Genomic DNA, 24,262 nt, shown 5'->3' with positions numbered 1-24,262 from the left:
GAAGTACCTACACCTATAAGTACAAATCGTGGTATTATCTGAAAAAGCCACTTTCCGGTTGTCAATAACATTCAATTAGATCGGATTAAATGATTTGTACACGTTTTCTCCTGTTTAAAACCATCAATGTTGTTTATTGTCCAAATGCCGATATTGTTAGGTACAAACGATTTCAAGTGCGTAATGATATATTGGATTGGATGTATTGTGTATTTGTGCGGAAATATCTTTCGAATAGACTACTGTCTTTGTGTTGCTCGGCTTTTTGTATTAGTGATAGCAGCAATCAACGATGCAAAAATTGTATCTGGTAATTTAAACCGGTATCCCCATAGCGGCATTTCGCTACAAGTTTTTTGTTGGGAATGACAAACTCTTCATACCCAGTAATACCGTGAACAGAACTCTTGAAAACTGCATATTCACTGGAAAACGAAACGAAACGAAACAAAGTTTTACGCCCTATTTCCTGGTAACAAGTCCTTATTTTGATCTTCATGGGGCACCCAGTCTATAGCATACATGCTAGTATTCGTTCTGACTGGCCTACCGGTCCTTTAATACCATTCTAGTTTTGTTTGTTTCCATGTGTAACAGACAAATTTTTTTCTTTTAATTTTCGTAAAAATATTGTCTACAAATTCAATATGAATTTCGCCAAATAGTAACATTGCACGTCATATACAAACAATAAAATTAAAACAGAAGTTTACAGATAGTCTTGGAGTCCTTTTTCCAAATACTTACTGACATAATTTCAACCTGCGCATTCCAATAACACGAGACGTGTACCACAATCTGCATGAGTAATACAACATGAATATTACACTTGTTTGTGGTAAAACTACATGAGAGTTTGATATACTGATATGCACAAGTAGATTAGGCGAGACGTGAACGTGTTGTAAGCATCATTCCAGTATAAACGTCATAGAAGGAATGCATCGTGGGATATTGGAGATGACCAAAACCGAAGATTTTACTATTTCGAATACATTTTCAAATAGGAAATATCGAATACAGTCTAAATCTAAAAACTGCATAAATCACTATATTTTCAAGTTGATCATGTCTAAAACGACCTAAATTCAAAGGTTATTGTTAGGACCAAATTTCATTCGTTGTCAATTTTTTCACTAGAATGTTTGTGACTCATCCGCGCCCTAATTTTTGAACTCACTTTTTCAATGCATTATTGGCATTATCATTATCGATCCTAAGATTGGTAAGTATGTTGATAGGTATTTGTCTGTCTGTATGTCTGTTTGTTTGTCTGTTGGATGAACGCGTATTGATTTTGGATGAATTATGTCGTATAATTAGCTAGTTATTACCATTAATTAATGATGGGACACGCGGTGTCACTATGGAGTCATGAATCGAAACCGCAGTTTCGATCGATAAGTCTTCGGTCTCCAACCGATTTTCTCGTTTCATAGTTATTTGATTCAGCAGTATTTTGTTAGGTCGAGTTACTAAAACTGATTTTAAATTAGTTACAGCAAAACGCAATTTCTTGGCGACGTAAAGTAATTCTCCATCGTATTCAAACGATTCGAATAAAAAATGGACAATTTTGTTTTCAGGACTTTCTTCATTTTTTAGTTTCTAGAATTGTTGTAATCATTTGTACAATAATATTAAAAAAAAAAAAATAACAGGTGCATATCAGTTTTGTTGTGTGCGTCTTTTTTCAAGTTTACTCGTGATATTCCACAAAGTTCACCCGAATAAATTAACTGAAAATAGAAACATAATATATGGTATAAATATGCAAATAATGTGCCAACATTTATATATATTTGCGGCACATTTACATCATACAATTTATAATTTATCGAATTATATAGTAAATTTCATTAAAGTGAATTCTCAGAATCCGCTTTAATTAATTATACAAAGTTGACGTTACGTTGAACCTTACGCAACGTTACGTTTTTGCCAATGACCGGAAGTAGTTTGATGAATTTGTTACGTTTCGGAAGCGTTGCCATGCAGGTGTCCAATGCTTGGTTAGCGAAGAGAGCGTGAGAGCCTGACCTATTATGTATTTATTTTTAGTATCCAAATGTAGGCGTCCATCCAAATGAAACATTTTCCCAAGCCCTAAATACAGGAATGAACTTTTCAAAACCTTTCGTCATACATTACGTACGGGAAACATCATCGATTTGCATTTTTTAGTAAAGTCACTTCAGTCCAAAGACCATTCACAACTTTTTCTTCGTTATCGCTTTTGCGTTGGCGTATTTGAGAGTACTCTATATAGCAAAGGTGTCCAACTCAGAGCCCTTCGATGCGCTGCTCCAGAATCCACCAATAATTTTCATATTTTGTGAGGTTTTTATATAACAGTGATACATTTTTCAGACACGTGATCAAACTTTTATCCACCCAGCTAAAAGGTGAATAATTGAAATTACAATAAAAATTTTGCATAGATTCATTTTGAAGTAATACTCGATATTTCGTGAGCTATGGTCTCCTATTCGCTGAACGTCACAATCCATGGTTTCTCGCTTTGTATAAATGTAAAAAAATTACTGTTCCGTTTTAAGACCATACAGGATGGTTTTATATTATTTGGGAGGTATGAAAACAAACAGTTATGCAAGACATTTAATAGGTTAGGTAAAATTTTATATAATTAATTCTATACTAGTATCAATAACAGTCAGTAACTGGTAATACCAAATATGTAAATAATTCCATTCGCAAACCCCCAATAAAGAGTGGATAAAGAGTAAATTTTTCAACACAAAAATTTCTTATGAATGGTTGTTGTGTTACGACTTGGTTAGTTCGAACCGATCGCTTTTGTCCTAACTCAAGTTTCTGATTCATATTTAACAACTTTGCCAAGATTAATGGCAATCAAAATTCAAATTATGTTAACTTTATATTATGCGTTTGGATTACTCAGAACCTGACCTATCGCACGCACGTACATTATATAACGAAACTTTCACAACATTGACCTACAAAACAGACTTTCAAACCTACAAACTTTCAAAAGCCATACGATGCAGTGAATAGTGCACCGAGTTTCTACAACCTCATGACCTTGATATTGAAACAGGGAAGATTCAAATTGTTTCCCACCTTTAACCAACGGATGTACAATTTGTCAGTACATATTTGGCGATATCCGTGTCACGAGTTAGTATACCGTTGAAATTAGGAAATTAGGTGCCCAACAGACTTCACCATATATAGCTACTATGTTTCGTCCGCTTTTCGGCTGATGCATTTAAAATAGTAGGATATCAATTGGCATGGGTTACCTCAGCGGATTACATCGCAATTCCGTATTTGGGAAATATATTTCAAAATTGAAATGTCGATTGAAAAATGTCATAGTTTCTCGAGAAAAACAAGACACAAATTAATAATATTAAAACATCTATTTAAAGCAAAAAGGAAATAGTTTGATTTTTATCTGTATCTTGACAAGATTTCAAATTACATTTAAATATGCTCCAACATTTTGATCTCTGCTTCAATTTCATTTTAATTAGAAAATTATATATTAAACATAATGTTCATTTTGACCTCTGGTTCTTTTGTTATCTCCAACTTGAAGATCATACGTTTTACTTGATTTTAGAATCCCCCACCTAGACAAGAAGAATATTCCATATTTCACAACGAAGGAGCGGGATCCATAAAAAAGAACAAAACAGAGGCGAGTCAAAAAAAGAACCGAACTTTTAACACTCAAACTTCCAAGTCTGAATCACTTCAAACGAAAACTCCTATACATTCCGTGAAGAAAGCATCACTCAGCCAAAAGAGTTCAACTATTCGACCACAGCCGATTGATACAGGGGCCTTAGAAATTCGCACAGGTAATGGCATAATTAAAAAGCGTAACTAACGGGTTTGCTGCCGAAAATACACTTCTAACTACTGTATAACTGCACCGAAATCTATTATAAACTTTTGGGGCTGCATATGTTGAAACGTGTAAAATGTAGGAACGAATGTAGGCATTTCAAAGTGGTAATAAAAAGCGAAGGAACAAAAAAACCGTTCAAAACAAGTACCGACATGCTTGTTTTCGAGGAGGGACTGAAATAAAACATTTTTTAAACAATATCATTCGAAAAGTTTGTTTTAAACTTTTAATGTTTGCAATTCATAGCGTACTGATTATCTGGATTCGGAAAAAACAGTAGTTGGTATATAGGCGAAGCTCATACTTTAATTATTATATCCTGGAGTAGTTTGAGATGCATTAGAAAGTCAGCTGTCACATATTTTATGAGACGCACGTTTACTCACGAGAGGTTGCTATGTGTAAGTCGATGCGATGATGAGTAAGAAGAAGTACGAAAATTCTTCTGTATTGACATTTTCTACACAATTTATTACACCATGTGGGGAATAGTGATCATAAAGTTTTACCTGAGGTTTTTTACCTGCGTGATTAGTTTCTACGTTCCGACCACTGGGATATCGTCACTTTGTTGAGACTTGCAAAATTAGAATTTAAATGGTACATTTTCACGATCTTTTTTAACACAAAGTGTACATATGGTTAGTTTTGTTAATATATTATTGTTGATCTTGTTAGTCATTCTTTTTTGCTGTTGTTGTGATAAAAAACTCGCTTTCCTCTTTAATTATAGGACCAATTGCTTTGAAATTTTTTAGTGGTTCGAGATTGTTGTCGCTAGAGGGCTATTACTTTTATTTATTGCAAAAATTTCTGTGCGCTATATGGGATTGTTTTTTGTATGCTATGACGTCATCAAAATTTAAAATTGCGCAGTCCCGCAGTCCCGCGTTCGCGTTAGTTCTGGTGGTCAGGGGAAGGCTGCGATACCGGTAGTCTATTGTGACAGATTGCATACATACATACATACATACTATTTTGATTTGGTATTCGTGCTCATATATTTTAGCATCGCTTTTTCGTATTTTCTAGAACAAACTCGACCCCAGGAGTCTTCTAATGAAAAACATAGTGAAACCTTGAAGAAGTCTAGTTTCGCGTTTCCGGCGTATGGATATCCGTCTCAGACAGATTCAAATATTAAGTTATCTTCGGGTAACACAAACCAGGTATGGAACTATATTGCTTGGGGGATGAAAAAAGTTAGGTTCGTTCAGTTTTGTAGCATGTTATGGCTTATACTATAAGTCAGTAATGGGTTGGTGTAGAATGTGATGTACTGAATAAATGTTTATGTGGAGCATATTATCTGATTTTCCTTGTCAAAGCGTGTTATGGCGGCATATCTAGCGCCTAATTCGTTTATCCCATATCTGAGCATTTCCTTATTGTAATGCAGAATTATCACTTATTAATGCAATATAGTGGTGTCAACTGTAGGGTGACCCAGAAACAGAAATCATGAATTTCGTACTTCGAATTTCGTTCCGTTCGAATTTCGTTTGGGTAATCTTGTACAATATGGCCTTAATTTAAGAATATACTGACATTATCGTATGCTCGTTACTTTACTTACTCACTTACAGAAAACTACCGAAGTCGTTGCGAAGTCTCCATCTATCTCAAACGTTCTTGCCAAGAATCCTGTTATCCTACGAAGCCCGGGATTGAATAAACCGACGCCTTTATTAAGTGCACTCACTGCTAATACAACAGATAAATCTTTCCCAAACCAGAGGTCACTTTTCAGTGTGTTTGGACCGATACAAGTCCAGTCTTCGTCAGCAGGACAACCGAAAGATTCGACTTCTCAAGACACTCAACAACCGTCATCCGCCGTTCAACTGCAGTCGCCACAGAAGTCCAAGGTTCCCACTACCACAACACATTGTGTACCCACTATATCTTTAGGAACGAAACGAAGCGGTGAGCCGCAGTCTACGTCTTCAAAAACGAGTGACGCACCTAACGCAAAATCTAAAAGATTTTGTTCTGATGACTTTTTAGCGAGGAATTACGCCGTTTTTCAGGAATTTTCGATCCGCAAAAAGTAGGTATCGCTTAAAAAGTTTATCAAGTTTATGCCGTTAAGTTCCCAAGCCGTATTGAGTGCGCAATTATGGGAAATTCAGTGGAGATGAAAGGTTTTCACCTCACAGCAACAGTGCCGATATTGACAAACGTTTCTTTGTCAAACACTTAGTATTTGAACGCTCAGTATCAATGTGTAGACTGTGTTGTTACAAATAATTTTTGCAATCGTGTAACGGTGTTAGACAGTCACATTTGTAAGTTTTGCTCTACATTAATATAGAAATACATGAAAACTCGAGTGGTATTCGATTACGCCTAGAAATCTTTTAACGAACCACCGACAGGGGTTGCAAATCCCAGTTTTGAAATTTCAAACCCACCTCAAAATGGATGCTTTTCCTAGCATAAACTTTCTTGTTTATTTGCTAATTAGCAATATATCAAAAATGGATGATGTATGAAATGAAATTCTTTCAGCCGCTTTAATCAGCCAGACAGATTTTCATGCGTGGTTTCGAATATTGGCTCGTTCCTAGTTTTGAGTGTATTTGGGTATGATTCAAATAGCTCAACGGTTATTTTTGGTTTCGTTGAAATAATCAAAAAAATATTCCCGAAATAGATTTGATAGATAGCTAAAATTAACTATCAATGATTTTAAATGGCAAATTGGTTAATATTCTGAATCAAAATGATGGCCATGAAACATGTACACCCGTTTGTAAGCGCCAACTCACGAAAACATTTTCAACACAATCATCAAAACTTTTCAATGTTAAAGTATGGAAAGAATTTAATTTTCTGGAGTCAAAGTTTGGCAAACAGTCATTTCCTTTGAATAGAAAGTATTGAAATCGCTCTTAGCATTATGGATTCAATATTTGTCATTGTTTTAGAAGGAAGAATTCATTTTATGGTGTATTTGATGAAGTTTCAAATGAGGACGACAATCTGAACGAGTTGTCTCTTTTTCAAACTATGAACTCAAAATCGTTTTCAAGGGAAGTTATGACGTCATTGGAGGCCAGTTTGGAGGCAAGTAATATCATTGTGATGTCTCAAACGTGTCTTATTCTACTATTTCAACACTTGGTTCACTCTTCTACACTTGTCCCGCTCACTTTACATATCTACCTTACTTGCACCACTCCTCACGCTGTTCTGAGTTTTATTTAGAATAATTTTTTTAAAGTTTAATTTTATATGAAGTGAGATTCGTGCTATGTTCTGAGTTGGGATTGTAATACTTAGGTCAGAAGTCTAAAGTGAGCATGCGTTGTGAGATTTGTACAGTTGTGGCAAGTGTGGGATAAGTGATTCAATTGTGGTGCAAGTGGGACTTGGAATATTCGAGACACCTCCTTTAAGTTTCGTTCTTTCGTTTTCAGGTCAACTATCGCTACACTTATTTTCTAAAAGAAGTATCAAGTCGAATGACCAGAACTGCATACCCACCACCTGAAGTTATTTACGTCATCATGAAACATATTTTACTGGTAGGTTATATAGCTGATTTGTTATCATTAGTTATATGAATGAGACCAACACGAAGCGAATTACTTAATCAGTACTGATTCAATAAGATTAAGACTGGAATTTTTTAAATTGTAATCGCGGATATTCATAAGTTCATAGCCAAATAGGTATAATAGAAAATTCAATTCGATTTTCTCCTGAAATCTGCGTAAATTGGTGTAACAATGCATCATTGTCACCAGTAGATGAGGTAACACAAGGCATTTCTTATATGAATGAATATAGCTGTACTCACTTTGAATTATTCAAGTTCAATGGGACGTTTGACATTGGCTGTATTCAACTCCCATTCTTACGTCATAGAACACATCCTATATCAACTTCTAAATTTGAGGCAGGCGAGAAGTATTGCTTCTGGTAGTGACCACTCGAACAACACGGCACTGTTTGGTTTTATTCAAATTGGTCGACAACTTCCAGACAAACAATCAGAAGTTTGGGAATCACTGATATAGAAGTCCCCAATTATAATATCGAAAGCAGAAACAAAACAGTAAACGAGGCTTTTTTAATATAGATGTCAGCACTGGTTGAGTCGTCATAACGTTACAATATAGGAAAACAAACGAAACCCGATTTCTTTTAATCGAACTACACATTTATATAGATGAAAATTTTTAGGATTCAGAAGACAGAAATTTATCGAACAACGCGTTTGACGTTTTGCAAAGAATTCTACGACTGCATTCACCACAATCTAATGATTTAAAAAACGAGAAACTATACCACAGGGTAAGCTTATTCTTCAATTTTAAGACTTATGTAATATCAAAACAATGCTGACGTGCATAACACCATTGAACATTTTTTTCTCCTCGAAAGATGGTAAGGTAAGCTTGGAAAAAAGGAGAAATTTGAATGCCGAATACATGGTGAACAATAAACAGAACCCATAAATTTCTTAATTACGAAAAGGAAGAAAATTTAATAACACTTGAACTTCTGTTTGCGTAGGATTATACGCGAAGTTTCACAATATGTTTTAATTGGCCTGGATCTATTTTTGGGGCAACTTGTACTAAAGCCATTATATTTGTGGACATGTGGATCTTTATAGTTAATGCATTGTTTTTGCTATTATAATTCCCGGTTAAAAATCCTTTTCGAACTATAATCAATCAGGCCCACCCATAGCTCTATACTGATTTATATGAAATTTAAACCATGTTGAATTCAGTTGCTTCCACACCACGCATATACATGCTTTAAATGCCATCTTAGATCAGGGTTTCTCAGACTGGACCATCGGCCCCCGGTTCTGTCGGGGCCATGATCAGAGGCCCTCACTATGTACCTACACGAATTTAAATAAAATTAACTGGAATTTGTTTAATTCTTTGACTGTAATGCATTTATTTTTTACTTTCGTCTGTTTGATTGCAACTTGCTAGTTTTTTTTTTGCAGAAAAGCAGATGTAAGTGTTAGTCTTTGGGGGGTCACAGATCATAAAAGTTGGAAAACCATTGTCTTAATTAGAGACTTGCTAAGAGAGAAATTGCCTGAAATACCCCATCTTTAACTAAAATAGATTGTCTTGGTATTTTTGGCGTGTTTCTTTGGTTTTCACAAAATCTGAAACGTCATATGATATTGTCATCACTTCAAAGTCGTTTCTATTGGTAAGGTTGCGGTCAAATGAAACTCAACCTACCTGATCAGTATTAAATAATCACGCTTAACCAATAATGAGCCATGGATAATTCCTATATAAATACTAATTTCATTCGCATGTCATATTTGATCTATTATAAAATTGAACAATATTTTGCAGTCTTTTGCTCTCATGACAACTACGGAAGCAGACGAGACTTCGACAATCATGGCTACAATAGGAGATATGCTGTCTAGATCCAATAAAGCTGATTGGTCGTACTGGACGAGCAGGGACCCAGCCCTTGGCGTTCATTGGACGTTTTTTTCCCGCGTTATCAAGTAAGTACAACAGTTATGTCGTGGTATTAACCTCTTTTTGTTCGTATGCACCCCTTGTAAATTTCTATGCATTTTTGGGTACGCTCAGAAATGGAGAATCAAAATAGAACTTTAGCTATGTTTGGTTTTATATTGGCGTCTAATTTTTTTAACATTGGTTCTCATGGAATATGACAACTTTTTAAATTCTGATAAACCGGTATTGGCTTGAATTCTTATTTGAAACACGCCATGCATTGTAAAGTAAGTAGTAGAGCATGCCGGAAAATTGTTGGTAACCTATTTGAGGTATGCATCGATGCGGGTACGTGTAATTCCATTAATAAAACCTTTGATTTCGGACGAAAAATCGCCAAAATCGGGAATTGTCGCAGCGATAGTCTCTCTAACCTGAAATTACAGATATAAACTATATATCTCCACAAATTTGACTTTTAATTGTATTTTTTTCGTTTTTGAAATGATGCTATTTCGAAATTTTCATTTGGTGAATGGTATGCTCTACGTATTTGGCATACGTCGCGGACGAAACCTATTTAGATTCTTCAAATTTGTACTTGCGAATTCCCTTGTGTTGGACGTTTTTCTGCAAATTTCATGAAGTCGGGAACCGGTGTCAGAATTTCAAACTACCAATCATTTATAGTTTGAGTAAAATCTTCGACAGAAGCACATAAAGCATTAAGTTAACTAGGTATTATTAAATGGTATGTTAGAAAACTCGAATTTTATTTTTAAAATTTGGTTATGTCGGAATTCTGAACTGTCATCGGAGGCGAAACAGTAGTCAAAATTTTTGTTGATCAAAATTTGGATGTCCGGAGTCGCTTTAAATAACTCGGAGTTTAGGTGGGAGTCTAATGGATGTAAAATTGCGCGACTACACAGTCTTTCTAGATTTGGACACAATAGAAAAAGAATAGACCCAACGTAATGCTAATGGCACTTTCTTATTCTTTTTATTTAGAATGGCAATTCAACCTGCCACAACGACCTACGGGCAAAATGGAGTCAAAAATGAAAAGCTTTCCCCGCAAAAAATTCAGAATGCAACTTTACTGACGAATTTCTTGACAAATGTTGTCATCAAAGATTACCATGACGTTCTAACAAAGTGAGAGTTCAAGTTTTTTTCAGATATCCATGACATAATCGTTATAAAAAATAGGGATGGGAAATTTTGAATCGAATATTTTTTTCGAATCGAATCTCGAACACTTGGAGAAAATAATGTAATTTTATGTGATTTTTCCAATGTAATGGGTCCTACAGACACGTAAATTACTGAAAACATAGAACCTATCACTCGACAGTTCGCTGAGTTTATTTTTGCAAAAATTGAGCTATTTTTATCCGATCTCAAATTTTACTCAGTTACGCCGTCTACCGTTTGAGTGTTGGCTATTTCTACGATATCAAAGTGATCGTTTCAGGCTAGGTTTTGGTCATAGGATATGAAATCTTGTTTTTAATAAAATCAGTTATATGTGTTTGTGATTCGAAATCAACGAATCCGGATTTCTAAAATGTCGGTGTCAAATTGTATTGCATCATACTATTTGAAGTTTTTTTCCGAATGCGGCTAGTTTATAAATGACGCTACTGATGTATACATATATTGTATACATATATATATATTGTTTTCGGTAAGTACTTGTTTTTAGCCTTACTCGTAGCAAATTTTGTAAAACTCTACAAGTAACTATCAACACCAATCGTTTATACTTTTGCTTTCCAGGAATGAATACTCCTCTAACAGCTCAATCATAAAATGTCTCATCGCTGACCTCTTGTGGCCAACAATGACAGGATTAGAACCTTGGTTTAGGCGGCCATCACCTAATCTAGCTGATTTGGTGACGTTATTTGTAAAATCTGCGGAATCTCATCTTTCTCATTTAAACGCCCAAATGCCGCAAGAGGATGAAGATGATGATTTACGTAAGCACGTTATTCCCTGTTCACAATTTATTATTCATAAAAATTGACAAGTTGTACTATATTTATCTTCCAATAATATTATCTGCCTCCATTTGAAATTTGTTTTAGAATCAGATTCAGCAATGGCAGCCCGATAAGCCATCCATGAGTAAGCGACAAACGACCATTAATCCATCTCTATTCCTAACTTTACTGTTCCTGCTTGCCAACGTGACGTGATTCATACGCTATCGCATCACGGCTTACTAAGAATTTGACACTATAAATACCATATTAGAAAGTCATGTTTTGACCTATAAAATTATATCACTTAAAAGTCTAGCGATGTCATGTTCATGTCCGAATACACACGGTGTTCATAAGGTCATGTGAGATTTCAATTTTGTTATGTCAGTTCTAAATATATACTAACCATGTTTATCAGTGTCTAATCTACTGCACCTTTATACGTCCATCAATAGATAAAGCACATCAACGTTTTTCTACCTGATTAAATACAGGACTTTATGAATGCCCTGGATATTTTAAATCGGGGGTGTGCAACAGGCGGCCCGCGGGCCTCAACCCAGCCCTTTAGGCCTTTTAGTGTGACCTATGCTAATTATTCATAATGTTTTCTGCTTTTTTAGACACTAAATTTTGCCGTTTTGCCCGATGCCTTCTTACCGTAAGGCTAGGCGATAGCCACTTTCTTTTCTTTTTGTGTGGCCCAGATAGATGTCTGAAGTTGGTTGACCCACCGACACAAAATACTGCACGCACATCATTGTTTTGAAATAGTTAAAATATTTTCATCAATACCAGACAATACAGATGTTGATTTTTGGACAAATTTCGGCAATCTGATCTGGAAAGCGAACGGTTATCGCGGCTTGAGCAAATGGGTCAAAAGAGGCACGAGATTGCTAAAAAAAGAGGAGGCACACTGTAATCTTGCATAAAAAAGAATACCCGCTCGGGTCCCGGTATCTCCAAAATGTCATATCCCATTTGTTCTACTTTTGTACCATTTGCCTCACTCGCACCACTTGTACCGCTATTATGGGTTGGATTAGGTATATAACTTTAAGCAACTGGTTAGAGTAAGTATACGAAAAGGAATTCATGGTATGCCCTGGTTTGGATGGACATTTTGTGGACCAAATGTTGATCAAGTAACGCAGGTGGCGAATGACATGTTTGAGACATCGCCAGGTCCCGCCTTGATCTAGCTTCTAAAACGACCATACCAGTACTACTCCGGCCGAGATTGTGACATCACCATACCCCATACCTGGTATTTTTCTTTCTTTCCTTAATACCCCTGTAATATTTCAGTTGAGAGCGATGAAGATACTGAAGAACCTGAACTACCTGATCCATGTGAACAAAGTTTAATCATATTCGAGCATATGTGTCGATTAATAACTGTGACAGAATCTTGGTGTATACATTGTGATGTACGGGATAAAGAAAGAGGAAAAAGAACAGGTATAATATATATGTACAAGGTGCCTAAAAACAGACCGATAAATTTATTAGTTACTCACGAAAATGAAGAAAATTTAACTAACACTTGAGTTTCCGTTTGTATATGATTATAATCTTGGACCTTTTACACAGAAGTGATGTTCAGATTACCAATGATTGCTATCTTCGTGCCTATGAATTCCACTTTTTTGTCCTTTACAGTAAGACGACGATAAATGCAGTATGCGGGCCCAATAAACATGCAAAAGGGGCAACAGAGTGTTAGAAGTGTCGGATTACGGCACAATGGATTAAATTTGGTGGAATTTGTGATATAAAATTTTCCACCCTTTGAGGAATAATCACCGCTTGCGTTTCTGAAGACTTTCTCTCTATTCCAGAGCCACATAACTGAATCAAAGCTCACTGTGATACAAAAGCGTTTTTCTTGCTTCATATATTTCTCTGCTTGATGAAAAGCTTCCTTTATTTTATTTGAAACTTTTGGATGTTTTGTATTCACCATCATAATGTATTTTTGCGTAAAAATTAACTGCCCGCCATATATTCGTTTTTCTCGAGTCAAGACGATTTTCTTATAAATAGGATAAGTTAAAAATCTCTGCTTTGCGGCTTCAAGATCTCGATTCTTGACGACAATCTCTTTTGCCATACCATTTGCGAAGAGATCGTTCCATTTGGCCACCCTGAATATATTCGCTTCTGTCGTATCGCACTCCAAACTCACGTCGCCTTTATATTCCGGCGGTAATTCTCGAAAATGTCGAGGCAGATTAGATAAAAAATCTTCAACACTTGAAACAGCGATTTGTATTTGTGAAAAACGTTCAGCACCGTCCATTTTGTTGAGTTGAATTAGCTTGATAGTCGATGAGTTTTTATAAATATAAAAATCACTGTAAACATATTTATTGTAACTTGTTCATAATTTACGGACGAAAAAGATTTTTTAAGAAGCCTAACAATGTGGAATTTCCCTTTTTTTTCTAATTTTTTAGACTCAAACTACTTCAAACATCGCGTCAGTCGCTATTTTCTGGCGCGTAATTCTATATACAGTGATTCTAGATCATTATTTTCGCCGTTAATTTGATGGTTTCCTCTCATTTACATTTAATAAGTGCGCGTAACCTTGCTAAAGTGAATATTGTCAAAGTAAAACAAATTGCTATAATTTCATGACTTATTAGGATAACAAAATATCATTACTGATCCAATCAAATAAAATTGATATTTGCCAGTAATTATTACAAAATCTCTCAATTTCGATTCCTTCTCTATCTACTGAATTACAAATTTTTGTTTATAACATGAAATGACCACAATAGATATGAGTGTACTGAGTCGTGACTGCTATTTTAAACGTTCGCTGATTTGGCATCCTATCAATTTATAGATTCAGGTTTGACATGACTAAAGGAAGACTCAATTCTCCAATTGGGGGATTTCCTGTTGTTGAAATTCGTTTCTCATTTTAAGTAGATTTTTAATCACCACTGCCACGTTTATTTATATCCGAATTAATGACATTTTGTTGCAATCTTTTGTAAAATGTTGAAATAGCTTGATCAATAATAAGGATATAGTAATATAACGACGCGAGATCATGCTCACTAGATGACGTCTGCTCAATGAGGGATCTCTAAAAAATCCTTGTCCCACTTTTTCCATATTTGTCCTACTCATCTCACACTTTTTCAAAATCCATGAACCTACCTCATATGAATACTTTAAAACCTTCTGCCAAAGTGTTATGTCAATCGTACCCCAGAATCTAGTAGGAATTCGACTCCTGACGTTTAGTTTTTGGTCAACGATATACATCTAACCTAACTCAGAACAGTAATACAAGAGTAGAATAAATTGATAAGTGTGATAATAAGGTGGTAAATGATACATGACATTTTAGACACCTCTCGTTAAGTTACCGACAACGATACTTTTTTCATCTTTACAATCATGTATTGGTCTTTAAATTTTTTTTGTTTCTTCTTGTTAGGATCTCGATCTTTCGAGTCTGATCTTGTATCGACATTACGCTTTGAATTGGAAGAAAAAAAAATTGAAATTTTAGAGTTAATTTTGCAAAATATTCCACCGAGATTAAGGATAAAAGTCAATGTTGCTCTTATACAAGAAATTTGCTCAGATGTTCTAGTGGCGGATACTGTTCAACCAGATGCAGGTATACCTTTGAATTTTATTCCTCAATTTTATAACTCAATTATCCCCATATAAATATTGCGATCAATTGGATTTCTGTGGGACTGACTCGTCATCTTATTTATGTGTTTTTTCGTCGATTGAAACATATGCATATAATGCAAGGATGCTGAGGCCAGAGTGAAGATATCTGTTCTACGTGATTTCAGAGTCATGCTGTTCATTCCGTAACATATATGTGTTTCTGTTTCGCTTTGCCAAAGTCAGTCCGACCCTATACAGTGTCCATGATTTTCCAATTGCTTCAAAAGTTTGGCTCAGGCTAACTCAAATATTTTTTTTCGTTCGTTTAACCACCAATCGTTTAGATACCAATCCAAAAAATAAACATTACTACATTTCCCGCACTTTTTTCCAATTTCTTGATGGCCCGTCCTTTTTTACCCACGCTTTGCTAGTGCTATATGCCCATCCCAGGTTAAATTTGGAATGAAAAATCGGGCCCGTACCCTGTTTGGAATGTTAGAAAAGGAATTACCCCGATAGCGACATCTTCAATCTTCAACTACCAAAAATTTGACACCGAAAAGTTTGGTCATTTCAAGATGATCGATTATTTTATGATAAAAGCCCGCCACGAGCGGTGTCCAATCACCTTGACTATGTGTGAAACTTATGACGACTATACCTCTCCTCTTCAAAATGTTATACATTTTGCCCGACCTTTGCTTACGCTAGTCTTTAATTCAATGTTCAAGTTATTTCTAATAATATGAATCTCTGACCTCCATAGCTTACAGCAAGCCACAATTAGTATAAGTAAAGTTGATATCATGTACTGGTACATCGAATTGTATTTTTTTAGAGTTGTCTTTGGAACTTATCACTTCACGACATATGCAAATGATGCCATCTGTTTTACAAGGGGAAGAAAGAAGTTCTGATAACGCGTAAGTTCTGATAACGCGTAAGTTCGTGATGTTACCTCTATAGAGGCAAACTAACTTTAGACTAATTTTATTATCACTTTATTGACTTCTAGGGTGATTTTTAGTTACTATACAAAGGCATAGTTAGGATTTTGGTCTCCGAAATCGGTGGTGAAGAAATAAATTACTGACTATATGGAAGTTGTAACATGATATTTATTTCGCAAAGATTCAGAAGCATAATTTTCGGCATTTTAACCTACGCTCGTTATGTTATACTAATAATAGTTTCATTAATTACGACTTATTCGACCAACATGTATGTCTCTATTATAATTCCATCCATCCCTAAGTATAAACATTTTGCGATGGCCTAGTCATTAAAGCCTTTGTTGGCATCGCAGTTCAAAAATCTCGGGTTCAAATCTCATGTTCACTGCCTCACCCAGACTATAATAAATTAAACAGTGTCTCAATATGCGCTGTTCCATTTGTCCCATTTTCAATGCACTCATCTTTCTTGTTCCACTGTTGGTAGAAATATATCGGAGTTCAATGCTATACCCGCCATCTTACTCAGCGTGTAATAAAAGAGCTAGGCAATGCTAAATGGTATAAATAACTATTCCTTCAAAATATATTAGTCCTTGCTCACAGGAAGACTTGTAAAACGTATAATAAACTTTAATTGGCGTTGTAGAGAAAAGGGCGATGAAGATCAAAATGATATTCCGCCATCGTCGACAGCAGTTAACAAAACCGAGGTGATGAAAGATTCTGATGATAATTCATCAGATCCGGCTATAATCAACAAACGCAATCGAAAGGTAACATTTTCTCTAACACATTCGATTTCGACCCTGGCTTAAAATAAATTTGGCTTTGACTTTGGGTTCAAATATTTTTTGACTTTGAATCCCGACTTTGGCTTTGACTTCATGGGAAGACAAATTTTAACTTTGACTTCGACTCTGGGTTGTAAAAAAATTGGCTACGACTTTTGATTTAAAAAATTTTCGATTTTGACTCCGACTGGAAAGAAATTTGGTTTGGATTTTGGGTTCAGAAAATTTTTGACTTTGACTCCGACTCTAGGTTGTAAAACAATTGGCTTTGACTTTGGGTTCAAAAATATCTTGACTCTTCTGGTTTGAAAAAAAAAATTGACTTTGACTTTGAGTTCAGAAAACTTTTGACTTTGACTCCGACTCTGGCTTGAAAAAAGTTTGGCTTGACTTTGGTTTCCGAAAATTTTTGACTTTGACTCCTACTCTGGGTTGTAAAATCTTTGGCACCGACTGTAGGGTTAGAGAATTTTTTACTTCAACCCCGACTCCGCCTTGAATAAAATATGGCTTTGATTTCGGGTTCAGAAAAGTTTAAACTTTGACTCCGACTCCGGGTTGTAAAAATATTGGTTTTTACTTTGGGTTCAAATAAATTTTGACTTTGACTCAGACTCTGGGTTGTAAAAAAATTTGGCTTCGACTTTGGGTTCAGGAAAATGTTGACTTTGACTCCGTCTCCGGTATGAAAAAAATTTGGCTTTGATTTTGGGTTCAGATAAAAAAAAATTGACTCCGACTCTAGCTCAGAGTAACTAAAATACCACAAACTTTCGTCGTATTCAAGCCTTCCTCAATAAACTGTTGAGAAGTCAAGGTAAACGTAACCAGTTTCTGTGGAAACCTTTGACTTCTTTTATCACCATCGAAAGTCACCGACACCGCGGAATTCAGATTTTTGACTGTATGGAGTTTGAAAATACGACTTCAACCCCTGTAAAAACATGCCAAACTCCGACTACACCGCCTCGCTTATTATAGTGAAACCTGAACAAATACTAGTTCGTTTACAAGGCCAGTATGCGTAATTCTCTAAATCTTATTTCTTTAACATTTTAGGGCGAAACTCCCCTCCATATGGCATGTATGAACAACCGCCCTGATGTTGTAAAAAGCTTGCTGAAGAAACCTGGGATTGATCCTAATTTGACGGATTACGCTGGATGGACTGCGCTTGGAGAAGCATGTAACCATGGGCATATGGAATGCGTGAAAGCTCTTTTAGAACTGCCACTGCAAACAGAGATTGGCGTAAAAGATGGAGGTAATACACAGTTGTTTTTTGTATATTGAAATTTCATTGCATAATTTGTTTACCAATATTGTTTGTAGAAAAGTATGATACTTTATACGAAAACAAACTCTATTCATTGAAATCTAAAGAAATCGTTTGTCTTTTTGTAAAAATATCTTAACATAACAGTCACGTTTTGATAATTATGAAACACCGATAAAACTTTACTTGATTTATTAGATACGAAATGTGGGGTCATTTAAGGGTCAAAATGGGTCGTTCATTGATAAGGTAGAATGTTGCTGTTGTGTGAAAATGGACGAATCAATTTCAAATTTCAGTAATTGGACATGGGAGAAAATGCTAATTTTGATGTTTGATTTTAATTCTCAGGTACACTTCTACATAACCTTTGACTTCCTTGTCCATATTTTATCTTTCTTGTTTATCATCTACTTTTAAATGCATATTCATTTTTGATACAGACGACAGTAAGTCTCCATTATGGATTGACGTAACTCTGTGTCCAGTTGAAGGACAAACGCCATTGCACGATGCACTTGGAAACGGACATCTTGATGTAGCTTGCGTCTTGCTTCGAAAAGGCGGTGTTCAGCTTTTAGACAAAGCTGATTTAGAAGTAAGTTGCTTGGCTATTTTTTTTACTGTATATCGTACTATGTCCCCTGTCAAATAAAAAATTTCTTATGTTCATTAATCCACGTAAAATGTGCGGCAAGACACACACAAGAAATTTACATCTAGAAAATTCTGAAAAAAAAGTTCAAAAATCATGACACCGCAGAAACCAATCAAGTAAAATAAGTTCCCTGGTGTAGTTTGGGGTTTTATTTGAATTTGTATTCTGGGTCGAATATTCTCTAGAATAGTACCTCGATTCTTTACCCAAGATGAGGTAGACACTTTATGTGAGAAGGGAAACTTTAACTGATGGTATATCAATGTGTAGGGCCTTTAAGCATATGTAGTAATGTTTGCTCATCGAACACGAAGTGGAGCTATCGATCGTTTTGCTATTAAGCTGTTGTTGTCCTTGTTAGTATTTTTCTTCTCGTTGTTATGACAAAAAATGGCCTTTCTCATTTGTAATTAGACCAATTGGTTTTCAGTCTCTAAAAATAGTTTTTTTGGCTGGAAGCTCTTTACTTTTATTTGTTCCCAAATTTCCTGCTGCAGAATTTTTAATTATGGAAACACGATATTATTACGTCGTAATGGCTGTCTTCCATGTTTTATGACATCGGGACGGTTGGTACCGGTAGTCTACTGTGACAAATTGCATATGCCGTTTTAGACTTCGTGTCCATGTTTTTGAACATCGCTCTCTTGTATTAATTCTATTGACATTTGATCTAGTACTTTGAGGCTCAACATTCCACGCCGTTAATATTCTGTTCTTCCCTAGTATACATGTCTTGCTGTTTTTTCCCCAAAGTAAATACCTTGTATTCTTCTGGCCTAGGAAGATCGGTGTGTTTACATGTATTCTCTTTCTTTCAGGGCCGTACACCATTGGACTACTGCGATTGTGATAACTCTCGTTCGTATATGATAGAATATGCATGTAAAATTGCACAGGAAACTACGGGAGAATACCAAACCACAAAAAAAGTACTTAAATCGAAAATAATGAAACTGGCACCGAAGGAAAGCTACGAGAAGGTTGTTTTATACATGTCATATTTCCTAATTATTCTGCTATACTCACTGAACACAATTCGACATGTTTTCCCAGTTAGGTGTAAATAAAACCAGTCAGAGACAGTACCAGCAATTTGGAGGGGTATATTTGATGCATTTCTTATTCGGTTTTTCTTCCTTTATACTATTATTTTACTTTTTCTATTATTTCATTTAGGTGTTACCTCGCGATGCTGTTCTCAAGTCTGATATTTGGAGAGATCGTATTAGATGGTATTTCAAAGTCACGTGCCTTCTTTTATCCCATTACGTATCTTCCGGCGGTTACGTTCATGCCTGTATGAAGATCAGGCCTGACTCGGAGAGAGAATTAGATTCGCTAACGAGAGTGTCAAAGAATCGAAATGAGTACGTTAATGACGTCATAGTTACCGATGATGACGATGCTATTTACCAACCTGAAGATATGATGACGTCACGACCCATTTCACGCATCCGAATTAGCCGGAAAGATATACACCGGTACGCTAACGACGTTTCCATCTGCTTACAATGGGATGAATGCTGGGCATTATTTGAAAAACACATTAAACGACTTTTATCTGATGACATAGAAATAGCAGACGAAATTTTTGCCGATGAAATCAACCCAGTTCCAACTGACCTGATTCCGGATATTTCGACCGGATTTACCAAATAACGTTTACGTAATAAATCAAGTTTTAGTATTATTCCTATCAACTTTGCAAAAATCATGAATATGATGTTGGGGAAATTCTTGAAAAACAAGCATCAATGGTGCAATGAAATTATTATTACTTCTTTATCTTTGAGTCAAATAAAGTCTCGAAAAGTAAATTAAGTGGTATCCAGAATCTAAACTGGCGGGCCATGTAAGTGTGACGTAAAGAGGTACATTTTATGAACAATTTTTACAGTGCAAGCAAAAGTGGAAAACAATAAGCCTCGTGCCATAACTAAATTCCCTCGCAATCTCAACCAGTTCATTTAGCTAGTTTTTAGCTAAATTATCAAAATTTGGTTTTAGTTTAATTGTGACACTGTCAGGCGGGCCAGATTGAATTACCCAACGGGCCGGATTGGCCCGCGGCCCTTACTTTGCCCATGTCAACCCTAAATCCTTTTTCCACTGTTCTCATTACAGTTGTTGTACTGTTTTCCAGTTCTATGCTTTTTACCGGTGACCGTACATTTAAACCCATGTACATTTGAACCCATGCGTATATCCACGGGTTCAATCTATATGGGGGTGCTAAAACCCATGGGTTAGGGTTAGTATGGGTTTAACTATCCGTGAAACAAAAAAAATTCCATAGGTGCAATAGCATACAGGTGCAATTGTCATGGGTTCAAATGTACGTGGGTTCAAATGTAATGGAACCCTTTTTACACCATCATTTATCACTTTGTACCGTCTATGGAAGATCGTTACCACATTTTCACTGTGGTTTAGCACAATTTAAATTCAGTGTTTCATAACCTGGGTTCGACGAAAGTCTTGTGAACTTGTTGTGTATTATGATGTATTTCTATCTCCGACCCAATTAAATTAGTAAAAATAACTATAATTTGAAGCAGATATCCAAATTTCAACATTCAGATCATTCATAGAATTGCCTATTTTTGTGTAGTATTGCGCAGATAAATGTTTTATAAGACCTGTCAATGAAAGACGTCACGCGCACGTCATTTTTAGATGCTTTTTGACTCCCAAGTATCTAGGGTTGTTATTTAAAACCTCGGGGTTTCGAACCGGAATATTTATAACCTACTAATAAATTTTGCTCTCTCCATCGGCACAACTTTTATAACAAAAAAACATCATTTTGCCACGATTAAGGCTGGCCACTTCAATTTGAATAGGAAATGATTCGAATTGGTTCAGAGCCTAATTTCGAATTGTCGTCATCTTGTTTATTACCTCCCGCCAAAGGTCGATGTGAATTACCCATTTTTTTTTACTGTAGCCATATTTTTTCAATGCAATTCTGACATATGACTATTTTCTGTTATGAGTTATTGATAAATAAGCGTTTTGTTATTGTGTGTGAACGCTCCGCAATTGGTCTCAATGATGTATTCTATGTTTTCAGTAATTCATTTGTTGACAGGACCAATTACAATAAAAAATGTCGTCCATTGCCACCCAAGTATTTAAGATTCGATTCAAAAAAAAAATTTCGATCCGATTCTGAAATCATCAGGTAATCGAAAAAATGCCCAGCCCATCACATTCTGCGGACGTCATTGTGACATAACAATGGTAATTTTAACACGGCGTATTGGTATCTAAGATTGCACCCCAATTCAGAGTGGTTCAACGTTTCTTTTCTCCAGAAACACTCTGCAATTCCGAGTATTTTTCATGGAATATAACTTGGTCTGATGACTATATGCAGTATGAATTTACCTGCTCAACTGAACGTGACTCAAATGCGAATATGACATGAGAATTGCTCTTTCTGAAACGAAGCCACGTATCTCTCAGTTGGTCACCAAAAAACAGCAGCAAGGAATGAATAAAGTTTACTGTATGTTGTAATTTATTAGGCTACAACGAATGACGCAATCAGGGTTTCTCTCGGTGGTTGATACTCTCATGTCCTTCAAATTTAACTCTAAAAAATCGAGCTATGCTAAACAGTGAGGCAACAAATTCATATTCTATTAAATAAACAAGGTTTAATTTTCTATAAAGTTGTACGACATCGGCTTACCCTTAATAAGTTCAGGTTGCGCTCATGGTTCAAAAATTTGGGGTTCGACGGGAATTTGCGAAATAGCGTAGGGGTTCGGCAGGCTCACAAAGATTAAAAACCACTAAACCTATACATAAGCTATTCATCAGATATTCTGTAAAATTTTGGGTTTGAGCAAATGATTAGGATAAGCCTACGAAGTGGGATTCATGCAATGGCTGGACATGTGGAGAACGGCTTTTCTGAACACTTTCAACAAAAGTCCAAAAAATGTTTGAACAAAAAAGATTTGTGGCCAAAAATTCCAAAAATACAATTAAAATGAGGTTCGAAATCGACGTTGGTCATGAAAAATTTATATATATCAGTTTACCTAATCCGAAATGTTCAAGATTTTTTTTTTCGTGGAAAATTGCAATTTTTGCAATCGATGATTTGCGTTCTATTTTTATAATCAGATGTAGCAATGGCAGCCCAATAAGCCATCCATGGCGAAAACGACAATTGGCCACATATCCATCTCTGCTCCAAACTTGGCTGTTCATGCTTGCCATCGCGACATGATCTATTGCATCACGACTTAAATGAGAATTGGAAGCTAAAAATAACATTTTAGAAGTTCACCTATAACGCTTTATGTCTATGGATGTCAGGATCATATCCGAATAGATATTTTATATTTTATTTACCTTAATTTCAAACAATATCGAACAACATAAATGGATCTTTTTAGGTAAAATCATAATTCATTATGATTATGTAAAATTATGGTTATAGTGAGCAGGTAAAAATTTTCATTAAATTTATAAAACTGCGGGGCATGTGTCGGAGGACAACATGTATGGGACATCGCCATGTCCGGCTTATATCTATCTTTCAAAATAAGTCGAAAAACTCATCCTATAGTAGTACTGATCCGGCCGACATTGTGACATCGCCATACCCCATTCCCGGCATTTTTATTTCCTTTCATAATACCCCTGTAACCTTTCAGTTGAGAGCAATAAAGATACTGAAGAACCCGAACTACCTGATCCATGTGAACAAATTTTAATCATTTTTTGAGCATATGTGTCGATTAATAACTGTGACAGAATGTTGGTGTATACATTGTGATGTACGTGACAAAGAAAATGGAACAGAATATGCTATGCACAAGGTGTCCGAACCTTAGTGACTAAAACAAAGAACTTTTGTAATAATTCTACCTCTGATTGTGTATGATAATAACTAAAAGTCCAGTAATCTAGAACACTTTACGCAACAGATGTTACGTACTCTATTTGCTCCAAATCACCTGAGTACATATTACTAACCAGTACTGCTACATTCGTGCCTATGAATTCAATTTTTTTGTCCTTTACAGTAAGGCGACGATAAATTCAGTATGCGGGCGCAATAAACATGCAACACGGACAACAGAGTCTCAGAGGTATCGGATTACGACACAGGGGGTTAAACTTGGTGGAATTTGTGATATAAAATTTCCCACCTATTGAGGAATAATCACCGCTTGCATTTTCAAAGACAATCACTCTATTCCATAGCCGCATAGCTGAATCGAAGCTTACTGTGATACAAAAGCGTTTTTCTTGTTCTATATATTTCTCTGCTTGATTGAAAGCCTCCTTTATTTTATCTGAAACTCTCGGATGTTTCGTGTTGGCCATCATAATGTATTGTTGCGTAAAAGTTTCCCACCCACCGATTATAGCTATTTTTCGAGTCAAGACGATTCTCTTATAAATAGGATAAGTTAAAAATCTCTTTTTTGCGACTTCAAGATCTTCTCGGTTCTTGACGACAATCTCTTTTTTCATAACATTTGGGAAGAGATCGTCACATTTGGCCATCCTAAATATATTCGCTTCTGTCGTATCGGACTTCAGAATAAACT

The 24,262-nt window shown here is 35.7% G+C and overlaps 2 protein-coding genes across 2 annotated transcripts in view; both read left to right on the top strand.

Moving 5' to 3' along the window:
• LOC144424487 (uncharacterized) overlaps positions 1–7,108 on the top strand; it is an 80,949-nt gene extending 73,841 nt beyond the window's left edge. Inside the window, exons 6-9 of the mRNA XM_078113839.1 lie at positions 3,608–3,848; positions 4,931–5,067; positions 5,485–5,948; positions 6,829–7,108. Coding sequence (XP_077969965.1) covers positions 3,608–3,848; positions 4,931–5,067; positions 5,485–5,948; positions 6,829–7,108 — 1,122 coding nt within the window. The remainder of the gene's footprint in view (positions 1–3,607; positions 3,849–4,930; positions 5,068–5,484; positions 5,949–6,828) is intronic.
• Positions 7,109–7,318: 210 nt separating this feature from the next.
• LOC120331865 (uncharacterized) lies at positions 7,319–23,601 on the top strand. Its single transcript, XM_078113868.1, has 13 exons — positions 7,319–7,428; positions 8,090–8,200; positions 9,241–9,401; positions 10,369–10,515; positions 11,140–11,342; positions 12,660–12,812; positions 14,812–14,997; positions 15,841–15,925; positions 16,605–16,731; positions 17,809–18,013; positions 18,469–18,623; positions 19,505–19,666; positions 19,863–23,601. Exons 1-13 carry the CDS (start codon positions 7,366–7,368, stop codon positions 20,343–20,345), a joined length of 2,241 nt encoding a protein of 746 aa, XP_077969994.1. The 5' UTR covers positions 7,319–7,365; the 3' UTR covers positions 20,346–23,601.
• Positions 23,602–24,262: the final 661 nt, after the last annotated feature.

Source organism: Styela clava, chromosome 6 (genome assembly GCF_964204865.1).
Source record: "Styela clava chromosome 6, kaStyClav1.hap1.2, whole genome shotgun sequence".
Lineage (NCBI taxonomy): Eukaryota > Metazoa > Chordata > Ascidiacea > Stolidobranchia > Styelidae > Styela > Styela clava.
This window is presented reverse-complemented; position numbering and strand designations above follow the sequence as displayed.